General features: G+C 45.6%; 1 protein-coding gene across 5 annotated transcripts in view; it reads left to right on the top strand.

Moving 5' to 3' along the window:
- The first annotated feature begins 7,879 nt into the window (after positions 1-7,879).
- rasgrf2a (Ras protein-specific guanine nucleotide-releasing factor 2a) overlaps positions 7,880-25,248 on the top strand; it is a 73,758-nt gene continuing 56,389 nt past the window's right edge. For 2 of the 5 annotated variants that reach the window (XM_046369742.1, XM_046369739.1), the window contains exon 1: positions 7,881-8,576. In XM_046369742.1, the coding sequence (XP_046225698.1) occupies positions 8,298-8,576 (279 nt within the window). In that variant the 5' untranslated portion in view covers positions 7,881-8,297. Of the gene's footprint in view, positions 8,577-25,248 lie in introns of all 5 variants that reach the window. The other 3 variants (XM_046369743.1, XM_046369740.1, XM_046369741.1) reach the window with 2 other exon arrangements.

Raw genomic sequence — 25,248 nt, 5'->3', positions numbered from 1 at the left:
GTAGCCACCCTTTGCTTTGATGACAGCTTTACACACTCTTGGTATTCTCTCAACCACCCCCTTCCTATTGGCACTCATCCTTCTGGCATTTCTACATTTTCCTCTTCAGATAGTGTTTCAGTTCGTCCTAGAGTGATGGAGGCTATTTTGTAAATGACATCGCCGAAGTCAAGGATCAATAGGATAGTCAGTTTTACTAGGGTATGTTTGGCAGCGTGAGTGAAGAAGGCTTTGTTGCGAAGTAGGAAGCCAATTCTAGATTTAATTTTGGATTGGAGATGCTTAATATGAGCCTGGAAGGAGAGTTTACAATCTAGTCAGACACCTAGGTATTTATAGTTGTTCACATATTCTAAGTCAGAACCGCTCAGATTAGTGGGTGTGGGCAGCGATCGGTTGAAAAGCGTGCATTTCATTTTACTAGCATTTAAGAGCAGTTGGAGGCCACGGAAGGAATGTTGTATGGCATTGAAGCTTGTTTGGAGGTTTGGTAACACAGTGTCCAAAGAAGGGCCAGATGTATACAGAATGGTGTTGTCTGCATAGAGGTGGATCAAGAAATCTTTAATCTTTTTTATATATATATTATTTATATATATATTATATATATATATATATATATATATATATATATTTTTTTTTAAATCACCCGCAGCAAGAGCAACATCGTTGATCGTCCATCATGCCGACACAATGTCTGTGCTCACTTGGGCATGGTTACTGACTGAGAAAAGGTTTATATAAAACAATTATTTCATTAAAATAGTAAAATCACATTGCTATCTTCACAAAAGTACTCTCATACTTAATCATATATGTTATACTACATTTAGATGTAAACTTGATAAATAGAACATGTCCACTTTCAGAGATACTCTTATTTCATTATACCATCCTTAATGACATCACAAAATAATAACATTACATGATTATTCTTTAGACCCCCACTAATCATTCCAAACATTTGGATGTCAGGAATAATGTTCTAACATGTACTTTTTTTTAGAAAACGTTTTTGGCAACAAGACTCTGTAGCAAAGGAGATTTCAGTCTTCCAATACTAGAGACCAAAAGGAGTCCTTTTCTGCAAACTGTTTATGACCGGTTGTTAAGAGTCATAAAACCGTCCCAACTCCCCCCTCTCCACTCCTGTGGGAGATGGGGAGGGGGAGGTCTGGCTATCTGTCAGCCATTTGTCAAGCTGATCTGGCACCTTTGATCCTCACCAAGGAGAGCAAGTCATGACAATGTTACTCTATATATTTATTTCAAATTTATGTTGGATACTCATTTTCTGCTTCACACTTATTAAATGTCCAATATTTTAGTAACATGTATTGCTGGGCTGTAACATGTAATGCTTTGGAGGGATCAATATGTATTACTGGGCTGGCACTGTCTATCAGTCCCCCATAGATGGCATGCTCTGCCCATAATAAGCCTCTACCAAGAATGTAAAACAGTTGAGTAGGTGAATACAGAAAACCGTTGGTTCTATTTAACAGGGAATGGGGTTTATTTCAAAATGTATTACCAGGGTGGAAGAAATCTCTAAGTGTTTATAGTTTTATTGGTTTAGGGGTAAGTCAAGTCCCGTACAATGCGTTAACCTTATTTTTCTCAAATGATCCACTCTGAACATTCCTCAGAATACTTTTACACCGCTTACGTACATCTGCATGTGCAAGTTGTATATTATTATACTTTTTCTATTGTTACTTCATCAGATCTCTAGTAACCGATTATACTCACTATTATGTTCCTATTATGTTCCTTTACATTTGTGTTACATCACAAATTTCTCCTCTACACCAGTGTTCTATTCATACAGGAGTTTAAATCTTCGCTCTAGTGTTCTATTTAACAGCATATTCGGAAATAGTACTTATATTCTTTCATATCTTAACATTCACTTTTCCCATTATAACTTCTATACTTAGGTATTCACATCCACACCACTCATATAAAACAACACCCCGTGCTCAATAACACCACATGCTATTATTAGTAGTCTCAGACTATGATGGGGCAGTGGTGGACGGAACCCCTAGATAACGTTATAGATTTTTTTAAAACTCAGCCACACAGAACTGGAAAACTCAGCTCACACTTCACTCCACATTCACACTGGAGGTAGTCTCCTTACAGCTCTCTTAACATGTCCTTTCCACACTGACACAACCATACACAACTTTCACATCCATATTCACTTAGTACTATTCCCAAACAGACTCAGCAATCTCCCTTATTACCCCATGTGTATCTTCAACAATTCTTTGTCTTTACTTCCTATGCACCATATGTATCTTCTGTCATGTTTTGTCTTATATTGTCTTGTCATTTTGCTTTCCCTTTTGTTCGTTTTCCCCCTGCTGGTCTTTTTAGGTTCGTTCCCTTTTTTCTCTCTCCCTCCCTCTCTCTCTTCTCTCTATCGTTCCGTTCCTGCTCCCAGCTGTTCCTATTCCCCTAATCAATCATCTAATCTTTCCACACCTGTTCCCTATCTTGTCCTCTGATTAGAGTCCCTATTTCTCCCCTTGTTTTCCGTTTCTGTCCTGTCGGATCCTTGTATATTGTTCGCCGTGCTGTGTCTTGTTTCCCTCAGATGCTGCGTGTGAGCAGGTGTCTGAGTCTGCTACGGTCGGTGCCTTCCCGAGGCAACCTACAGTTTATGGTCGAGTCTCCAGTCTGTCCTCGTCACTACGAGTGGAATTAGTTTTTTATGTTTTGTTTTCTGCTCCGATTTGTCTAGGAGTATTGCCTATTTTCCTTTACTGGAATAAAGACTCTGTTTTCGCCAAGTCGCTTTTGGGTCCTCATTCACCTGCATAACATCTTCACTATACATATAGAATAGCACGTAGTACACATTATGCTATTCTCTACCAGTGGCAGCAGACCACGTAGACACTTATAAATGCCTACAGACCGAAATTGTTACACAGGGACACTCTGTCAATATTATTTTGTATTATTATTTGTAAAAAAATTTGCTATATATTTTTTATTTGATCTCAATTTTGTGTTTACATATTTTTCTCCCCAAATTTGTGGTATCCAATTGGTAGTTACAGTCCTGTCTCATCGCTGCAACTCCCATACGGACTCGGGAGAGGCAAAGGTTGAGAGCAGTGCATCCCCCAAAACACAACCCAACCAAGCCGCACTGCTTCTTGACACAATGCCCACTTGACCAGGAAGCCAGCAGCACCAATGTGTCAGAGGATACACTGTACACCTGGCGACCGTGTCAACATGCACTGCGCTTGGCCCGCCACAGGAGTTGCTAGTGCGCGATGGGACAAGGACATCCCTGCCAGCCAAACCCTCCCCTAAACTGGACGATGCTGGGCGTAGTGCACCGCCCCATGGGTCTCTCGGTCTTGACAGAGTCTGGACTCAAACCCAGAATCTCTCGTGGCACAGCTAGCGCTGTGATGCAGTGCCATAGACCACTGCGCCACTCGGAAGGCCCCGAAGTCAATATTAAATTAATCATTGTTCACTGTCAGCACGCTGGAGAGGTTCCAACAAACTTGATGCACCATAGTGAACATCTGTCAGGAGCCCTAATAGGGCAGTCCCGTTAGTTCCCTTATATACTGACAATTTATATTTGCATGATTTAGCTTATTCATCATTCAAAATGTATGTTTGCTTCAGTCATGTGATGACCAATACTGGGTCATGCACATGACAGACCAATACCTCACAATGCTTTTCTCTCTAAGCTGAGACCTGGAAAACTGAGATATCCCTTTCTCTAAACAAGGTTCTGGGCGTACTGCCAAATTGCAGATACTGATAGTGAGGATTCGTTCAATCAGTCACTTGCATGAACACAGAAATTGGTTTATAGAAAAGCACAAACAGAACATAGAATTTTTTTTTTGTGTCCTCCTCCCAGAGCGCTAAGAACCTTGGCGTGATCCTGGACAACACCCTGTCGTTCTCAACTAACATCAAGGCGGTGGCCCGTTCCTGTAGGTTCATGCTCTACAACATCCGCAGAGTACGACCCTGCCTCACACAGGAAGCGGCACAGGTCCTAATCCAGGCACTTGTCATCTCCCGTCTGGATTACTGCAACTCGCTGTTGGCTGGGCTCCCTGCCTGTGCCATTAAACCCCTACAACTCATCCAGAACGCCGCAGCCCGTCTGGTGTTCAACCTTCCCAAGTTCTCTCACGTCACCCCGCTCCTCCGCTCTCTCCACTGGCTTCCAGTTGAAGCTCGCATCCGCTACAAGACCATGGTGCTTGCCTACGGAGCTGTGAGGGGAACGGCACCTCAGTACCTCCAGGCTCTGATCAGGCCCTACACCCAAATAAGGGCACTGCGTTCATCCACCTCTGGCCTGCTCGCCTCCCTACCACTGAGGAAGTACAGTTCCCGCTCAGCCCAGTCAAAACTGTTCGCTGCTCTGGCTCCCCAATGGTGGAACAAACTCCCTCACGATGCCAGGACAGCGGAGTCAATCACCACCTTCCGGAGACACCTGAAACCCCACCTCTTTAAGGAATACCTAGGATAGGATAAAGTAATCCTTCTCACCCCCCTTAAAATATGTAGATGCACTATTGTAAAGTGGCTGTTCCACTGGATGTCATAAGGTGAATGCACCAATTTGTAAGTCGCTCTGGATAAGAGCGTCTGCTAAATGACTTAAATGTAATGTAATGTAAATGTAAAGAAATTGGTTATTAGAAAAGTACAAATGTAAAAATGTCCATCACAATAGACATGTGTGTGCCTTTCCAAATCATGTCCAATCAGTTGAATTTACCACAGGTGGATTCCAATCAAGTTGTAGAAACATCTCAAGGATTACCAATGGAAACAGGAAGCACTTGAGCTCAATTTCAGGTTCCATAACAAAGGGTCTGAATACTTATGTAAATAAGGTATTTTCAGTTTTTCTGTTGTCACTATATGGTATTGTGTGTAGATTGCTGAGGATTTTTATTTATTTAATCGATTTTAGATCAAGGCTGTAACGTAACAACATTTTGAAAAAGTCAAGGCGTCTTAATACTTTCTGAAGGCATAGTATTTGTACATATAAAATAGATGACGAGGAAATAATCTCTCTTTCTCACCATCCCTTTCTCGCTGTTGCCGTTAAGGGTTTGTTTATACTCCAAACATCAACAAAACAGATTGTGGTGTGTGGTATGGTCATTTTAGGGACTAATGGCCTGGGTGGGGGTTATTTTAGGATTGACGGACATACAGTATTGGTAATCCCCCATAATCCTTCAGTGCTCCCTCTGTCGACTGAGGAGAGAGAGGTTTTTAATACCCCTACAGGACCACTATCTATGTCTCTCCCCTTTTCTAAGGGATAGTTCGACATTTACTGGGATAGGGGGGCTGGTCCAAAATAGGGGAGGGCTGTCTAACTTTTTTTGCTTTGGTGAGGGTAGTATATTTTGTCCCTGATTAACATTCACCATTTTGCAGGTTTGACTATATAATGTCTTCCATATAGCCACATTTACTAATTCACTTGCATGCTCCTCCCCTATCAAAGTGTTTTGGTACTTCCCTTATGCACTGTGCTTTTCCACCAAATTCTTCAAAGTAGCCACCTTTTGCCTTGATGACAGCTTTGCACACTCTTGGCATTCTCTCAACCAGCTTCATGAGGTAGTCGCCTGGAATGCATTTCAAATACCAGGTGTGCCTTCTTAAAAGTTCATTTGTGGAATTTCTTTCCTTCTTAATGCGTTTGAGCCAATCATTTGTGTTGTGACAAGGTAGGGTTGGTATACAGAAGATAGCCCTCTGCCTGTCTCCAATCTCTCTCAACTCTACAGTCGTATCCTTGTCCCGCTGGTCCTGACCCCGCTCTCCCTCTGACAGTCTCTCCCACTGTCACTTGTCCCCTTTTCCTCTCCCCTTGTCACCATTTCCCTATAGTCCCCCCCCCCCTCGCCCCCTGTCTAGCTGTAGCTAGTTCCCTGTGGTGATGCAACAGAAGCATGTCCTTGCCTCTCCTCTAACCTCAGTGAAATTATTTGCCTCTCTGTCCCCCCTCAACCTCTGTTATAGGATTTTAAGCCGCTATGAGACTTTTTTTCAAATCTGGCTGCTGTTGTAAGTTGTTTAGCTGGTGGATGGCGTGTCAGCTCAGGGCAATACAGTACAGTAAGATGAGGTGGAACAAGTCTGTATAGGAGAGTGCTTGCGTTATTCTCATCTGGGGTTATCGTCTTTGTTCCTCCATGCATGGCCTTCCTTCACTTAGAGTCTGTATAAGAACATTAGTCAGCAGCTTTGAGCTGTTCTTAGTGGCGCTAGAGGCCACCTGAAGAAACACTTGGTGTGTGTGTTTTCGCAGAGGAGCTGCTGAGCGTAGGACGGTTGCGTTGTGAGTGGGCAACGCTGGGGATCTCTGGAACACTTTATCGTGTCTTTCCATATTATACACTTGATTCTAGGTGGTTCGTTTTTTCTCATGAAATGTTTTTTTGCTTGCTTGAATGAATCCTAAAGAAGCAAAATAGTATGAATTAAGTAAGTATTACATAATAACACATTTACAACATGTACATGTAGCAAAATAAATTCAAAGTAAATATTCTACTATACTCTGTTGTACTGTACTGTGTGTGCTCTCCCACCTTTGGTCGCTTCAGAAGTCTGTTTGGAAACAAGTCCAAAAAAAAGTTAACCATCCCTCTCTTTAGCTCCCTCCCTCCATCCCTCCACCCCCTGCTGTGGGTATTTACAATATCACATAACTATACTGGCATCTGGTAATGCAAAGGGAGGCATACATCATACACAAACACACACACACAGACTAAAGCATAGGAACATCTGTTGTTTTCTCTCAAGCTGGCTGGCAGTTTCAAAACAAACAACTGCATTTTGAAATCACCCGTTGATCTGCATATGCTTTTTTTTGTGTCAAATTCTGATCTGAAATCAGGACAGGGTGAAACTATACCACCCTGCGCCAGCAGCCTTCCATCATTGCCTCTGAAGCTTGGGTTGGTCCTGGTCTGTCCCTGGATGGGAGAACAGATACTGCTGGAAGTGGTGTTGGAGGTCCAGTAGTGGGTACTCTTCCTCTGGTCTAAGGAGACCCCAATGCAGTGAAGGGGACATTGCCCTGCGTAGGGTGCCGTCTTCCGGATGGGACGTTAAAACGGGTGTCCTGACTGTGGTCACTAAAGTTTGATCGTTTCTAGTCAGGTATTTCTCAACTCCACCATGACTCAGCGTGAAGTCGATACTTAAAAAATATATATATTTGTAGAAATCCACACCTTCTCATTTAACGTTAATCAAATACAACCACTGACCGTTTCCTTGTAGCTGTTGCTCGAAGAGGTAACTCGGTGCAAATGCCCATGTGCCAATTGAATCTCAACGAGGAAACAGTCAGGGGTTGTATTTGATAAACGTTTATTAAAAAGTATAGATTTCAGCAAACAAAGAAAGGCAGGCAACAACAAAGGCCAAACATAGATATAAAGTACAAGTTTAAGAATTGACATTTTATAAGTAACGACTTCACAGCGACACGAAGCAACATGAAGGAGTTGCAGGTTCACTCTAAAAACACTTTTCACTCAACGCCACGGATTTGGTATAGTGGCGTTAAAATATATTCGTCCATATACTTTCCATTCCATTGGTCAGCAACACTGCTGGTCCAGCATAGTAAAACCTACAGTTTCACCGTTTACAGTGAATGAGAGCGAGGGAAGCGCAAACCCTTGTCTAGACTGTACAGAAGACCTTCCGTCGGCCCGCCCCGCCCCGGCAGACAGGCAGACAGACAGTAGCCAGGCTATGCTACAGTGGATTAGACAGAGACAAACAGTAGCTCTAGTCCGGTGGAATACATTACAGCGACCTGTCTCTTTAAATTACTGTCAAAGCCGATTAGCGCTGTTTTCACCGTCTGTTCTCCTCAATCTATTTTGGTCTTACGCTGCTACAGCCTGGACGATAAGTCTTTTGCGATTTTCCACTTGTATAGGCTATATTTTTCTCGCCATTTGGGATGATTTGGATCCCCTTTCTAAAAAGTTTGAGGCATGAGATGTGGTATTATTTATTTATTTCTGGCTTCTTCGCGGCGCACAGAGTGGACCGGACTCAAATTCCCCCCTGCGCGTCTGTGGTGAACTTGGATTAGCGCGCTCTCTCCTCTGCATCTACTTTCTCTCTCCTATCCTGTCCAACTCTCTCCGAAAATATGATAGATATGTCACAGATATGACATCAAAAACAACGACCACTTTCTGAAATCGACTGAACGAGAAGGGGTCTCACGGAAAATGCAGAAGAGCGTGCGCTATAATGAGGGGCACGCTCTATATCTGTCGCTTGTCGCGCGCAAAGAGGGCACGAAACGCGGCATCCTGAGCAAGAAGACGACGGAGAACAGTCGGTGGAATGACAAGTACTTTGCTCTCTACCAGAATGTGCTCTTTTACTTCGAGAACGACCAGAGCACTCGGCCCTCCGGGATTTACTTGCTGGAGGGGTGCACGTGCGAGAGGGTTCCCGCGCCCAAAGGCGCCACGGTCAGTAAGGACATGGTGGACAAGCAGCAGGTGGGTTAGGTACCCTAGTGACCATGGTAGTGCACCACCTGACATGGTTGTGCTTTGGTTTTGGTCTCTTCTGGCTGTGTTGACACTGAGGTTTGGCACCCTACCCTCACCCTGGTTTCTTACGTAAAACAGATTAAGGATTTGCAGCACAGACGGGGATTACGCATAGAAAGTGCACTTTAGTTGGGAGGAGAGGAGGGATGGAGGGATGACAATTGATTTCCTCCGTAGCATACTGTGTCTGTCCCAGACAGAACCAGAGGCCTGGGATGTTGAGGGACAGCATGGGCAGTTAGATATTACACAGCTAGCTACCTAGAATACATGTAGAATATTTCAAAATGTGGCTTTACACTTTTAGAATGAAGCAGCACATACTACTACCAGTATGCCATATCCTCATGACAGTTGCTGTAGTTAATATATTCTCATGTACACTCTTAGAAGAAAAAGGTGCTATCTGGAACCTAAAAGGGTTCTTCGGCTGTCCTCATTGGAGAACGCTTTGAAGAACCCTTTTGAGTTCCATGTAGAACCTTTTACGCAGAAAAGTGTTCTCCTATGGGGACCACTAAAGAACCCTTTAGGAACCCTTTTTTTTCTAAGAGTGTAGTGAATGGAAGCTAAATATGTAAATACAAGTCTAATAGTCCCTATGAAGAGCTCCATTACTGGCTGACATCTTTGTTATTGTGATGAGCTGCATGGAGCCAGTGACTGGGTACAGATGTTTTCTTGTTGACCTATTACATCTTCACAGTTGGAGGGTGGAGACATTCACTGGCTCTGTGTACACTACAGTAGTCTACTAGCTTTGTGTTAGCACATTTATACAAATGTTTCTTCTAACGTATTTATATTTTTGCATTCACACAGTAACCTGTAATCTGTCTGTGGGTCTCCACATCTACGTATTTACACTACATGACCAAAAGTATGTGGACATGCTTGTCGAACATCTCATTCCAAAATCATGGCCATTCATATGGAGTTGGTCCCCCCTTTGCTGCTTTAACAGTCTCCACTCTTCAGGGAAGGCTTTCCACTCGATTTTGGAACATTGCTGTGGGGACTTGGGCACTGATGTTGGGCAATGAGGCCTGGCTCACAGTCGGCATTCCAATTAATCCCAAAGGTGTTTGATGGGGTTGAGGTCAGGGCTCTGTGCAGGCCAGTCATGTTGTTGCAGAATGATTGCGACAAAACATTTCTGTATGGACCTCGCTTTGTGCACAGGGGCATTGTCATGCCGAAAAAGGGAAAGGGCCTTCTCCAAACTGTTTCCACAAAGTTGGAAGCACAGAATCGTCCCCCACCAAACTTTACAGTTGGCACTATGCATTCTGGCAGGTAGCTTTCTCCTGGCATCCGCTAATCCCAGTTTCGTCCATCGGACTGCCAGATGGTGAAGCGTGATTCATCACTCCAGAGAACACGTTTCCACTGCTCCAGTCCAATGGCGGCGAGCTTTACACCCCTCCAGCCGACGCTTGGCATTTCTCTCTTTAGGTACTTACCTGTGTCTGTATCTCTCCAATGTGTGCTGCTACTGTCACCTTGGCACAGTATTCAACCCCTGCCGTTGAAATGAACCTGCATTCATGTACTGTACTATATATAGGCCTACTGTACTAGACTAAAAAACAATCACTTCATCAACATCAATTTACATGCTCTAGATCAGGGGTGTCAACATAATTCACCTTCGAATATAATTTCCAGTTTTGTGCTTTTTTTGGGGTTAAAACCCCAATGAGATCAGAAGGGCGGCTCATTGTTGGAAATAGGACGACAACAAAAATCACCAACACACCACCACAATCATCCTCTAATGAGACAGAGATCAGCTCATAGCCTGGAGGCAGCAGGAAGAGGGATTTTCATTGTCACATCAGATCAGGTCATGTTATCTTAGAGGTTGGTGTTGTGTGTTGGTGTTGGGGACAAGTTAGATCACATTTTGACCACATTAGATTTCCTCCACACCCATGTCTGACGTGTGTGTATGTGTGTGTGTGTCTGTCTGACACCCCTGCAAACCAACAGGGCCCTAACAGCAATAACAGCTACAGACACATGGCTCCATTGAACATTGAACAAACCAAATCAGTCCATACAAGTGTGAATGTTGTCTTGCAGTGAGAAATGGCAACTGCACTATCTAACTCTTTCCCCCCCCTCAGACTCTGTTCCTCCTGTGATTGTTATAGATGAGGTCACTGACCCTCCCGTGTGCCATGTACTCAGTTTAGCTCTGGTGTGTGCGGTTGAAGTGTGTGTGTGCATGTGAATGTCTGTGTGACGTGTGCATGTGGTTGACCGTGTGTGTGTGTGAGGTCACTGTTTCCACCATGTGCTAGGGAACATGCTCCCTAAACAGGTTTGGTACAGCTGTGCAACAAACACGTGGAACAGTCCTAGAACAGTATTATACCATTAGATTTGGCGACTGTAGTTGCACTGTATTTAGACACATATTACAATGATGTTACGGAGGTCGTAATGTCTATGTATTGTGAACTTAATTGATATCTATCTGGTGCTTCAGATTAACATATTCATGGGACATCCATGAAAAACAATGCAGTGTTTGATTCTGTCAGATCAAGGCCACTTATTGGACTACCGAACACACAGCTCCAAAGGCTGGAAAGTGAGAGGGTTTTAAACACAAATACCCATCAAAAAATAAAACATGTACGCGCACGCACACACACACACACACACCTTCACAAAAACACACACGCAGGCACAATCCACAAAGACGTCGAAGCATTTAAACCAGACTAAAACATCAGAGAGCTTCAAAGTGGCAATGTCTGATTGAGAGGCAGAGAAGTGTTCTACTGATGTCCTCTCAGATCACACACACACACACACACACACACACACACACACACACACACACACACACACACACACACACACACACACACACACACACACACACACACACACACACACACACACACACACACACACACACACACACACAGAGAGAGTGTTACAGTTTGAAATAGAGCAGCAGCTTTATCCTCGCAGAACATGATATCGTGCCTTAGAGCCGCAGCCTCATGTCCTTAAAGTTGCTGTTGTCATCGTTTTTTAAAACTTCAACTAAATCAACTACTGTAGCGACTGTAAGCGTCTAGGGGGTTTGGGCTGTGTCTTTTGTTAACGTCTCGTGTGTGTGTGTGTGTGTGTGTGTGTGTGTGTGTGTGTGTGTGTGTGTGTGTGTGTGTGTGTGTGTGTGTGTGTGTGTGTGTGTGTGTGTGTGTGTGTGTGTGTGTGTGTGTGTGTGTGTGTGTGTGTGTGTGTGTGTGTGTGTGTGTGTGTGTGTGTGTGTGTGTGTGTGTGTGTGGTCCTGCTCTTGTGAGGTAGTGGAGGATAGCGTGTGTCTGTAGCCAAGCTGCAGGCTCTGAGGGTGTAGACTCTGTGCAGAGAGGGGAGATAGTCACGGAAACCTCCGTGTGAAGGCCCAGTCTCTGGTGAAAAGGACAGACTGTAAACTTGCAAACAGCAGCAGTTTGGGAAGCAGTGTTTTCTCTAATTATTTTAGGAGGGGGCGTGCAAAGGACCCTAAAGCAACATTGAGAGCTGCAGACGCAAATGAGGCCAAATGAAGCCTTAATTATTTTATATGGAGGAAGGGGGAAAGGATGGAATGAAGAGAGGAAGGGGGGAGGATAGGGAATGCAGACTGCCTGTAAGTGTGTAAGTGTTTTCTGTCTGTCTGTCTGTCTGTCTGTCTGTCTGTCTGTCTGTCTGTCTGTCTGTCTGTCTGTCTGTCTGTCTGTCTGTCTGTCTGTCTGTCTGTCTGTCTGTCTGTCTGTCTGTCTGTCTGTCTGTCTGTCTGTCTGTCTGTCTGTCTGTCTGTCTGTCTGTCTGTCTGTCTGTCTCTATCTCTCTTTCCCATCTCTCTCTTTATGTAAGTCCTTAGATAATCTACCTCTCTGTGGTCTCACATAGGAAAGTTCTGTATGCTAATGACGCGGCCTACTATAGGCTACTTCAATGCCAGCCAGCCGGCTGATTGATGGGTTACCATGGTTACCAGGGTTGATAGATGAAGTGGCACAGTTTGAGAACACATACCACACACACACACACACACACAGAAGTAGCACTTCAAGAAATGTTATACAAGGTGGTCTACAAGTTCTGGCAGAGAAAGAGAATTAGAAAGATTGAGGGATAGAATGAGAGATGATAAGGGAGTAAAAGGCTGGAGATGAGTAGAGAGAAATATTGTAGATGAGGAGAAAGAGGGAGAGGAAGAGATGATGAGTTTGTAAATGAGAGCTGGGATGTGATTGACAGTATTAAGTATGATGTGTGATGAGAAAAAGGGAGGTAATGAGGGGAGGGTTGTAAAGGTTGTGTGTGTGGCCCTCTGCTGTGATGGTGTCTACTATTAGTACACACGGTTCACTACACCCTGAAAACTGACTGTGACAATTCGAGAGCAGAGTTTCCGTTAACCTGCCATTGCCAGCTTTTGGCCAATAAAAAAAAAGATAAACCAATAAATAAAACTGTTGCCGGCCAAAATGATCAGGACAAAACAAATCCCATTGCAAAATAATGCTTTTTATTCAATGATGGAAATACCATTCCATGTAAAAACATTTGACAGTCACACTTATCGGTCTACAGGTCCATTTGCATAATTTTGTGCAATTAATCTTGTGCGTATTTTCATTGGAGTAAAACGTGACCATTCATGATGGAAAATTCAAAATGCCATCACGTGTTTAAAACAGTTTTAGTGCAGAATGTAAAAAAATAGCTACTATTTTTATTTCTCAACTGGTAATTGAAGCTCGGCTCCCATTCACCATTAAAGTGCAGGGAACAGGCTAAATGCACTCACCCACCACTTTACAATGTGAGCTGGAGGCCGTATGCATTTTGAAAACATACTTGTTTGAAACCTAAATGTTTTATTTTATATTATGAGGCATGTCTTACCTTGCTTCAAAGTAGCCTACAGGCAAAATCCAAACATGGGAACGTCGAGGAAGTTATTTAATAAAGACTTAATCGGCTGAGCGTGAGTTTAAAGTTTGGGGAAGCTTAAAATGTATCCTACCATTTCTATCGTTCTGCGTCCCAGTGATGATTTTCATGTGTGCATTTTCGTGAAACAGTTTCAGTTCAGGAAGAAAGTTTCTCAAAATCATTGCCACATGGTCAATCATAAAATTTGAATGAAAATTCAAAACAAACAAAAAATTGAAAGTTAAAAGTCAACTAATGTGAGATCACCAACCTCTACCATATGACACATTGATACACCGAGATCCATTGGCGGCTAAAGACACAAGCGCATGGAACTGATGGCCTATAAACCAATGCAGCAGTAGGCCTAAAACGTTCATTGGTTGCTCTTTCACACCGAGGATTGTTGATCATCGAGGGGGAGTTTGTTGGAATGAGTTTTCAAATAGCTTACTGTGAGGAACTATAGTTTTAATACATTACCATTTGCAATGGATGTTAAAAAACAAACACATTCCTACATTTCCGTGCAGCAGGCCAGGAAAGTATATGCGTGCTCAGGTGCTTGCGCTCCCTCAACATTATCAGGACAGAGTAACCAGACACATGCTCATATGGAGCACTCTACGCACAGACATGAAACCGAAACAATGACGCCTGGGGAAGGAACCAAAGGGAGTGACATATAAAGGGCAGGTAATCAAGGAGGTGATGGAGTCCAGGTGAGTGTCATTATGCGCTGATGCGCGTATCGATGGTGACAGGTGTGCGTCATAACGAGCAGCCTGGTGACCTTGAGGCCGGAGAGGGAGCACACGTGACAAATGTTGTAATCAGATTGCAGATACTTTTGAAAAATTTGATGATTACTTCTTGGATTACTTTCAAATTCAGAAAGGATGTTTGTTTTTCGCAATCTTTGACACTTCTATGTCTTCTCAATGACATTTAGATCAGCATTGAAAAAAGACACACATTTAAGTTTGTTCCACCTGAGTGAGTCCGACCACAAGTCAGAGACCACTATGATGACACACCAAATGTGACCCATTTCAAGAAACTAGGCGTATGTCGCAAGTCACGACTTCACAGGAGAGCCTTTTGAACGTAAAAAAAGATTTATCAAAATGCGTTTTTTTGGTAGAAATGCCTTCTCGAATGTGAACTTTCATGTGCCTTCTATATCAAACTTGTATGTCGAATAAAATTGTTGAGACTGCTGTCTTTTTCTGTGGCTAAACCAACTAGGCTCGTAATTGAACAATTTTATTCATATTTACAGATGACATATAAGTTTGATGTTAAGGCACATGAAAGTTCACATGTTCAAGAAAGCATGTCTGTGCGTTGTTCGTGTTTTGTATTATGTTTTGTTTATTCATTAAATGTATTCACTCCCTGAACATGCTTTTTGGCCGAAATGCCTTCTCGCACATGTGAACTTTCATGTGCCTTATTATCAAACTCGTATGTCATCTGTAAATACAAATAAAATGGTTAAATTACGAGCCTAGGCCTCCTGCCAGTGGTCTAAGGCTCTGTCGCAGCCGGCCGCGACCGGGAGGTCCATGGGGCGATGCACAATTGGCCTAGCGTCGTCCGGGTTAGGGAAGGTTTGGCCAGGAGGGATATCCTTGTCTCATCGCGCACTAGTGACTTCTGTGACGGGCCGGGTGCAGTGCACGCTGACCAGGTCGCTAGGTGTACGGTGTTACCTCCGACACATTGGTGTGTCTGGCTTCTGGGTTGGATGCGCGCTGTGTTAAGAAGCAGTGCTGCTTGGTTGGGTTGTGTTTCGGAGGACGCATTCATCTCTCCCGAGCCCGTACCGGAGGGGTAGCGCTGAGACAAGACAGTAACTACTAACAATTGGATACCACGAAATTGGGGGAAAAAAGGGGGTATAAAAATAAAAATAAATTACGAGCCTAGTTGGTTTAGCCACAGAAAAAGGCAGAGGTCTCAACGTCAACAGTGAAGAGGAATCTCCGGGATGTTGGCCTTCTAGGCAGAGTTGCAAAGAAAAAGACAAATCTCAGACTGGCCAATAAAAAGAAGAGATTAAGAGGGGCAAAATAACACAGACACTGGACAGAGGAACTCTGCCTAGAAGGCCAACATCCTGGAGTTGCCTCCTCACTTTTGACATTGAGACTGGTGTTTTGAGGGTGCTATTTAATGAAGCTTCCAGTTGGTGACTTGTGAGGCGTCTGTTCTCAAACTAGACACTAATGTACTTGTCCTTTACTCAGTTGTGCACCAGGGCCTCCCACTCCTCTCTATTCTGGTTTAGAGACAGTTTGCGCTGTTCTGTGACGGGAGTAGTACACAGCGTTGTAAGAGTTCTTCAGTTTCCAGGCACTTTCTCGCATGGAATAGCCTTCATTTCGCAGAACAAGGTTAGACTGACAAGTTTCAGAAGAAAGTTCTTTGTTTCTGGCCATTTTGAGCCTGTAATCGAACCCACAAATGCTGATGCTCCAGATACTCAACTAGTCTAAAGAAGGCCAGATTTATTGCTTATTTAATCAGAACAACAGTTTTCAGCTGCGCTAACATAATTGCAAAAGGGTTTTCTAATTTATTTATTTATTTATTTTACCTTTATTTTACTAGGCAAGTCAATTAAGAACAAATTCTTATTTTCAATGACGGCCTAGGAACAGTGGGTTAACTGCCTGTTCAGGGGCAGAACGACAGATTTGTACCTTATCAGCTCGGGGATTCGAACTTGCAACCTTTCGGTTACTAGTCCAACACTCTAACCACTAGGCTACCCTGCCGCCCCAAATGATCTATTAGCCTTTTAAAATGATTAACTTGGATTAGCTAACACAACTTGCCATTGGAACACAGGAGCGATGCTTGCTGATAATGGGCCTCTGAACGCCTATGTAGATATTCAATTAAAAATCTGCCATTTCCAGCTACAATAGTCATTTACAACAATGTCAACACTGTATTTCTGATCAATTTGATGTTATTTTAATGGACAATTTTTTAAAGCTTTTCTCTCAAGAACAAGGGCATTTCTAAGTGACCCCAAACTTTTGAACAGTAGTATATACAGTTGAAGTCGGAAGTTTACATACACCTTAGCCAAATACATTTAAACTCAGTTTTTCACAATTCCTGACATTTAATCTTAGTAAAAATTCCCTGTCTTAGGTCAGTTAGGATCACCACTTTATATTAAGAACGTGAAATGTCAGAATAATAGTAGAGAATTATTTATTTCAGCTCTTATTTCTTTCATCACATTCCCAGTGGGTCAGAAGTTTACATATGCTCAATTAGAATTAGCTTTTAAATTGTTTAAACTGGGTCAAACAATTCAGGTAGCCTTCCACCAGCTTCCCACAATAAGTTTGGTGAATTTTGGCCCATCCCTCCTGACAGAGCTGGTGTAACTGTCAGGGTTGTAAAGGCCTCCTTGCTCGCACATGCTTTTTCAGTTCTGCCCACACATTTTCTATAGGATTGAGATCAGGGCTTTGTGATGGCCACTCCAATACCTTGACTTTGTTGTCCTTAAGCCATTTTGCCACAACTTTGGAAGTATGCTTGGGTTCATTGTCCATTTGGAAGCCCCATTTGCGACCAAGCTTTAACTTCTTGACTGATGTCTTGAGATGTTGCTTCAATATATCCACATAATTTTTACTTCCTCATGTGCCATCTATTTTGTGAAGTGCACCAGTCCCTCCTGCAGCAAATCACCCACACAACATGATGCTGCCATCCCTGTGCTTCACGGTTGGGATGGTGTGCTTCGGCTTGCTAGCCTTCCCTTTTTTTCTCCAAACATAACAAAGGTCATTATGGCCAAACAGATAGCCTACTATTTTGTTTCATCAGACCAGAGGACATTTCTCCAAAAAGTATGATCTTTGTGCATTTGCAAACTGTAGTCTGGCTTTTTTATGGTGGTTTTGGAGCAGTGGCTTCTTACTTGCTGAGCGGACTTTTAGGTTATGTCGATAAATGACTCGTTTTACTGTGGTTATAGATACTTTTGCACCCGTTTCCTCCAGCATCTTCACAATGTTCTTTGCTGTTGTTCTGGGATTGAATTGCAATTTTCGCACCAAAGTACGTTTAGAACTCATCTCCTTCCTGAGCTGTATGACGGATGTGTGGTCCCATGGTGTTTATACTTGCGTACTATTGTTTGTACAGATGAACGTGGTACCTTCAGGCGTTTGGAAATTGCTCCAAGGATGAACCAGACTTGGGGAGGTCTACAATTTCTTTGAGGTCTTGGCTGATTTCTTTTGATTTTGCCATGATATCAAGCAACGAGTTTGAAGGTATGCCTTGAAATCCTTCCACAGGTACACTTCCAATTGACACAAATGATGTCAATTAGCCTATCAGAAGCTTCTAAAGCCATGACATAATTTTCTGGAATTTTCCACGCTGTTTAAAGGCACAGTCAACTTAGTGTATGTAAACTTCTGACCCACTGAAATTGTGATACCGTGAATTATTAATTAAATAATTTGTCTGTAAAACACATGTTGGAAAGATTTTTTGTGTCATGCACCAAGCAGATGTCCTAACCGACTTGCCAAAACTATAGTTTGCTAACAAGACATTTGTGGAGTGGTTTTAACAAGTTTAACAAGTTTAACAAGTTTTAATGACTCCAACCTAAGTATGTAAACTCCCGACTTCAACTGTATATACACACACACATTGATTATTGAAGAATATACTTTTAAAATGCCTCATGAGTTTAGTTCAAGTGTCACACCCAAAACCCCAAGTAAGCATGTTTTTCTCCAATGTTTGTAAACATTGTAAATGTAAACACACTGTATAGCCTCAAAACATGGTTAAAACCATCATTTTGATATCGTGGCTGGTCAGTCCTTGCATCCATAGTGCTGAGCAGTTAGGTTTCTCCAGGCCCATCCCTCAACTTTTTACCAAAACAGAGGCAGGGCGGCCATTTTGTTATTGTTTCATCTGTGGATTTGTCTTTTAAACAGCTGCATTATCAAGATATCAAAGTGTCACCCACTAAAAAGGTTAACAATAGGCCTATAGCAAATGCAGCATAAGACATTCATTTTTCACATGTAAACAGCACTTTTCAGTAGTGCTCAAAGCAAGCCATGCCATGAGCGTAGCATAAACCTTTTCAACTAGAATCAATGAGTCCAATCAGTCCTCCATGACAAAGTCATAAACAGAGTAGAGATGGCTAAACAATAGAGTAGGGATGGCTAATAAGTCCTTTGTTTTGGGGTTATGCTCAAGTAAAACAATTTGGCTAATCTACACTTCCATAATTCAAAGTCCTATTCTAGAAGATTAAGGGGTGTACGATTTGTTGGAATTAGGTTGCTAGATCAAATCCCTGAGCTGACAAGGTAAAGAAAATATGCCGTTCTGCCCCTGAACGAGGCAGTTTTTGTTCTCTGAATTTGTTCTTAACTGACTTACCTAGTTAAAAAAAGGTTGGAAAAAAATACAAATAATAAAATGGCAGGCAGAGGTCAATAATCCAGAGAGGTGTAAAGCACCGTAACAGCAGGCTGGGTCAGGTCAGGCAGGGGTCAATAATCCAGAGAGGTGTAAAGCACCGGAACAGCAGGCTGGGTCAGGTCAGGCAGGGGTCAATAATCCAGAGAGGTGTAAAGCACCGGAACAGCAGGCTGGGTCAGGTCAGGCAGGGGTCAATAATCCAGAGAGGTGTAAAGCACCGTAACAGCAGGCTGGGTCAGGTCAGGCAGGGGTCAATAATCCAGAGAGGTGTAAAGCACCGGAACAGCAGGCTGGGTCAGGTCAGGCAGGGGTCAATAATCCAGAGAGGGTGTAAAGCACCGGAACAGCAGGCTGGGTCAGGTCAGGTAGAGGTCAATAATCCAGAGAGGTGTAAAGCACCGGAACAGCAGGCTGGGTCAGGTCAGGCAGGGGTCAATAATCCAGAGAGGTGTAAAGCACCGGAACAGCAGGCTGGGTCAGGTCAGGCAGGGGTCAATAATCCAGAGAGGTGTAAAGCACCGGAACAGCAGGCTGGGTCAGGTCAGGTAGAGGTCAATAATCCAGAGAGGTGTAAAGCACCGGAACGGCAGGCTGGGTCAGGTCAGGCAGGGGTCAATAATCCAGAGAGGTGTAAAGCACCGGAACAGCAGGCTGGGTCAGGTCAGGCAGGGGTCAATAATCCAGAGAGGTGTAAAGCACCGGAACAGCAGGCTGGGTTAGGGTCAGGCAGGGGTCAATAATCCAGAGAGGTGTAAAGCACCGGAACAGCAGGCTGGGTCAGGTCAGGCAGGGGTCAATAATCCAGAGAGGTGTAAAGCACCGGAACAGCAGGCTGGGTCAGGTCAGGCAGGGGTCAATAATCCAGAGAGGTGTAAAGCACCGGAACAGCAGGCTGGGTCAGGTCAGGCAGGGGTCAATAATCCAGAGAGGTGTAAAGCACCGGAACAGCAGGCTGGGTCAGGTCAGGCAGGGGTCAATAATCCAGAGAGGGTGTAAAGCACCGGAACAGCAGGCTGGGTCAGGTCAGGCAGGGGTCAATAATCCAGAGAGGTGTAAAGCACCGGAACAGCAGGCTGGGTCAGGTCAGGCAGGGGTCAATAATCCAGAGAGGTGTAAAGCACCGGAACAGCAGGCTGGGTCAGGTCAGGCAGGGGTCAGTAATCCAGAGAGGTGTAAAGCACCGGAACAGCAGGCTGGGTCAGGTCAGGCAGGGGTCAGTAATCCAGAGAGGTGTAAAGCACCGGAACAGCAGGCTGGGTCAGGTCAGGCAGGGGTCAATAATCCAGAGAGGTGTAAAGCACCGGAACAGCAGGCTGGGTCAGGTCAGGCAGGGGTCAATAATCCAGAGAGGTGTAAAGCACCGGAACAGCAGGCTGGGTCAGGTCAGGCAGGGGTCAATAATCCAGAGAGGTGTAAAAGCACAGGAAGAGCAGGCTGGGTCAGGTCAGGCAGGGGTCAATAATCCAGAGAGGTGTAAAGCACCGGAACAGCAGGCTGGGTCAGGTCAGGCAGGGGTCAATAATCCAGAGAGGTGTAAAGCAACAGAACAGCAGGCTGGGTCAGGTCAGGCAGGGGTCAATAATCCAGAGAGGTGTAAAGCACCGGAACAGCAGGCTGGGTCAGGTCAGGCAGGGGTCAATAATCCAGAGAGGGTGGAACAGCAGGCTGGGTCAGGTCAGGCAGGGGTCAATAATCCAGAGAGGGTGTAAAGCACCGTAACAGCAGGCTGGGTCAGGTCAGGCAGGGGTCAATAATCCAGAGAGGTGTAAAGCACCAGAACAGCAGGCTGGGTCAGGTCAGACAGGGGTCAATAATCCAGAGAGGTGTAAAGCACCGGAACAGCAGGCTGGGTCAGGTCAGGCAGGGGTCAATAATCCAGAGAGGTGTAAAGCACCAGAACAGCAGGCTGGGTCAGGTCAGGCAGGGGTCAATAATCCAGAGAGGTGTAAAGCACCGGAACAGCAGGCTGGGTCAGGTCAGGCAGGGGTCAATAATCCAGAGAGGGTGGAACAGCAGGCTGGGTCAGGTCAGGCAGGGGTCAATAATCCAGAGAGGGTGGAACAGCAGGCTGGGTCAGGTCAGGCAGGGGTCAATAATCCAGAGAGGGTGGAACAGCAGGCTGTGTCAGGTCAGGCAGGGGTCAATAATCCAGAGAGGTGTAAAGCACCGGAACAGCAGGCTGGGTCAGGTCAGGCAGGGGTCAATAATCCAGAGAGGTGTAAAGCACCGGAACAGCAGGCTAGGTCAGGTCAGGCAGGGGTCAATAATCCAGAGAGGTGTAAAGCACCGGAACAGCAGGCTGGGTCAGGTCAGGCAGGGGTCAATAATCCAGAGAGGTGTAAAGCACCGGAACAGCAGGCTGGGTCAGGTCAGGCAGGGGTCAATAATCCAGAGAGGTGTAAAGCACCCGAACAGCAGGCTGGGTCAGATCAGGCAGGGGTCAATAATCCAGAGAGGGTGGAACAGCAGGCTGGGTCAGGTCAGGCAGGGGTCAATAATCCAGAGAGGTGTAAAGCACCGGAACAGCAGGCTGGGTCAGGTCAGGCAGGGGTCAATAATCCAGAGAGGTGTAAAGCACCGGAACAGCAGGCTGGGTCAGGTCAGGCAGGGGTCAATAATCCAGAGAGGTGTAAAGCACCGGAACAGCAGGCTGGGTCAGGTCAGGCAGGGGTCAATAATCCAGAGAGGTGTAAAGCACCAGAACAGCAGGCTGGGTCAGGTCAGGCAGGGGTCAATAATCCAGAGAGGTGTAAAGCACCGAACAGCAGGCTGGGTCAGGTCAGGCAGGGGTCAATAATCCAGAGAGGTGTAAAGCACCGGAACAGTAGGCTGGGTCAGGTCAGGCAGGGGTCAATAATCCAGAGAGGTGTAAAGCACCGGAACAGCAGGCTGGGTCAGGTCAGGCAGGGGTCAATAATCCAGAGACGTGTAAAGCACCGGAACAGCAGGCTGGGTCAGGTCAGGCAGGGGTCAATAATCCAGAGAGGTGTAAAGCACCGGAACAGCAGGCTGGGTCAGGTCAGGCAGGGGTCAATAATCCAGAGAGGTGTAAAGCACCGGAACAGCAGGCTGGGTCAGGTCAGGCAGGGGTCAATAATCCAGAGAGGTGTAAAGCACCGGAACAGCAGGCTGGGTCAGGTCAGGCAGGGGTCAATAATCCAGAGAGGTGTAAAGCACCGGAACAGCAGGCTGGGTCAGGTCAGGCAGGGGTCAATAATCCAGAGAGGTGTAAAGCACCGGAACAGCAGGCTGGGTCAGGTCAGGCAGGGGTCAATAATCCAGAGAGGTGTAAAGCACCGGAACAGCAGGCTGGGTCAGGTCAGGCAGGGGTCAATAATCCAGAGAGGTGTAAAGCAACGGAACAGCAGGCTGGGTCAGGTCAGGCAGGGGTCAATAATCCAGAGAGGTGTAAAGCAACGGAACAGCAGGCTGGGTCAGGTCAGGCAGGGGTCAATAATCCAGAGAGGGTGTAAAGCAACAGAACAGCAGGCTGGGTCAGGTCAGGCAGGGGTCAATAATCCAGAGAGGTGTAAAGCACCGGAACAGCAGGCTGGGTCAGGTCAGGCAGGGGTCAATAATCCAGAGAGGTGTAAAGCGCCGAACAGCAGGCTGGGTCAGGTCAGGCAGGGGTCAATAATCCAGAGAGGTGTAAAGCACCGGAACAGCAGGCTGGGTCAGGTCAGGCAGGGGTCAATAATCCAGAGAGGTGTAAAGCACCGGAACAGTAGGCTGGGTCAGGTCAGGCAGGGGTCAATAATCCAGAGAGGTGTAAAGCACCGGAACAGCAGGCTGGGTCAGGTCAGGCAGGGGTCAATAATCCAGAGAGGGTGAAACAGCAGGCTGGGTCAGGTCAGGCAGGGGTCAATAATCCAGAGAGGGTGGAACAGCAGGCTGGGTCAGGTCAGGCAGGGGTCAATAATCCAGAGAGGGTGTAAAGCACCGTAACAGCAGGCTGGGTCAGGTCAGGCAGGGGTCAATAATCCAGAGAGGTGTAAAGCACCGGAACAGCAGGCTGGGTCAGGTCAGGCAGGGGTCAATAATCCAGAGAGGTGTAAAGCACCGGAACAGCAGGCTGGGTCAGGTCAGGCAGGGGTCAATAATCCAGAGAGGTGTAAAGCACCGGAACAGCAGGCTGGGTCAGGTCAGGCAGGGGTCAATAATTCAGAGAGGTGTAAAGCACCGGAACAGCAGGCTGGGTCAGGTCAGGCAGGGGTCAATAATCCAGAGAGGGTGGAACAGCAGGCTGGGTCAGGTCAGGCAGGGGTCAATAATCCAGAGAGGGTGGAACAGCAGGCTGTGTCAGGTCAGGTAGGGGTCAATAATCCAGAGAGGTGTAAAGCACCGGAACAGCAGGCTGGGTCAGGTCAGGCAGGGGTCAATAATCCAGAGAGGTGTAAAGCACCGGAACAGCAGGCTGGGTCAGGTCAGGCAGGGGTCAATAATCCAGAGAGGTGTAAAGCACCGGAACAGCAGGCTGGGTCAGGTCAGGCAGGGGTCAATAATCCAGAGAGGGTGGAACAGCAGGCTGGGTCAGGTCAGACAGGGGTCAATAATACAGAGAGGGTGGAACAGCAGGCTAGGTCAGGTCAGGCAGAGGTCAATAATCCAGAGAGGGTGGAACAGCAGGCTGGGTCAGGTCAGGCAGAGGTCAATAATCCAGAGAGGGTGGAACAGCAGGCTGGGTCAGGTCAGGCAGAGGTCAATAATCCAGATAGGGTGGAAGAGGTCGGTAATCCAGAGTAGAGGCAAAGGCTGCCTCTGATTTGGAACCATACCAGGCCAAACACATAGAAATAGAAAACATAGAACACAAACATAGAATGCCCTCCCAAACTCACACCCTGAACAAACTAAAATAGAGACATAAAAAAGGAACTAAGGTCAGGACGTGACAACGGCAGGCAGGAAAGGTCAAAAACAGGGACTATAGCAAGGAAGGGAAACCACTTGTAGGTTTGAATGAAGAAAACAAACTCGCACAGACAGAAAACACAGGTATACAGTGTGGCAAAAAAGTATTTAGTCAGCCACCAATTGTGCAAGTTCTCCCACTTAAAAAGATGAGAGAGGCCTGTAATTTTCATCATAGGTACACTTCAACTATGACAGACAAAATTAGAAGAAAAAAAATCCAGAAAATCACATTGTATGATTTTTTATGAATTTATAGAGCATGGAGGCGCTACCAGGAGACAGGCCAGTACATCAGGAGATGTGGAGGAGGCCATAGGAGGGCAACAACCCAGCAGCAGGACTGCTACCTCTGCCTTTGTGCAAGGAGGAGCAGGAGGAGCACTGCCAGAGCCCTGCAAAATTACCTCCAGCAAGCCACAAATGTGCATGTGTCTGCTCAAACGGTCAGAAACAGACTCCATGAGGGTGGTATGAGGGCCCGACGTCCACAGGTGGGGGTCGTGCTTACAGCCCAACACCGTGCAGGATGTTTGGCATTTGCCAGAGAAACACCAAGATTGGCAAATTCGCCACTGGCGCCCTGTGGTCTTCACAGATGAAAGCAGGTTCACACTGAGCACATGTGACAGACGTGACAGAGTCTGGAGACGCCGTGGAGAACGTTCTGCTGCCTGCAACATCCTCCAGGTTTGGCGGTGGGTCAGTCATGGTGTGGGGTGGCATTTCTTTGGGGGGCCGCACAGCCCTCCATGTGCTCGCCAGAGGTAGCCTGACTGCCATTAGGTACCGAGATGAGACCCTCAGACCCTTTGTGAGACCATATGCTGGTGCGGTTGGCCCTGGGTTCCTCCTAATGCAAGACAATGCTAGACCTCATGTAGTTGGAGTGTGTCAGCAGTTCCTGCAAGAGGAAGGCATTGATGCTATGGACTGGCCCGCCCGTGGGAGGAGATCCCTCAGGAGACCATCCGCCACCTCATCAGGAGCATGCCCAGGCATTGTAGGGAGGTCATACAGGCACGTGGAGGCCACACACACTACTGAGCCTCATTTTGACTTGTTTTAAGGACATTACATCAAAGTTGGATCAGCCTGTAGTGTGGTTTTCCACTTTAATTTTGAGTGTGACTCAAATCCAGACCTCCATGGGTTGATACATTTGATTTCCATTGATCATTTTTGTGTGATTTCATTGGCTGCTTCATTACCTGAGTTGCATGTTCTGCTAAAATGCATTACCATAATCTACATGTGATTTCTGTCA

The sequence above is a fragment of the Oncorhynchus gorbuscha genome, linkage group LG11, assembly GCF_021184085.1.
Source record: "Oncorhynchus gorbuscha isolate QuinsamMale2020 ecotype Even-year linkage group LG11, OgorEven_v1.0, whole genome shotgun sequence".
Taxonomy (NCBI): Eukaryota; Metazoa; Chordata; class Actinopteri; order Salmoniformes; family Salmonidae; genus Oncorhynchus; species Oncorhynchus gorbuscha.
The sequence above is the reverse complement of the archived record's forward strand: the minus strand, read 5'-3'. Positions and strand labels throughout refer to the sequence as shown.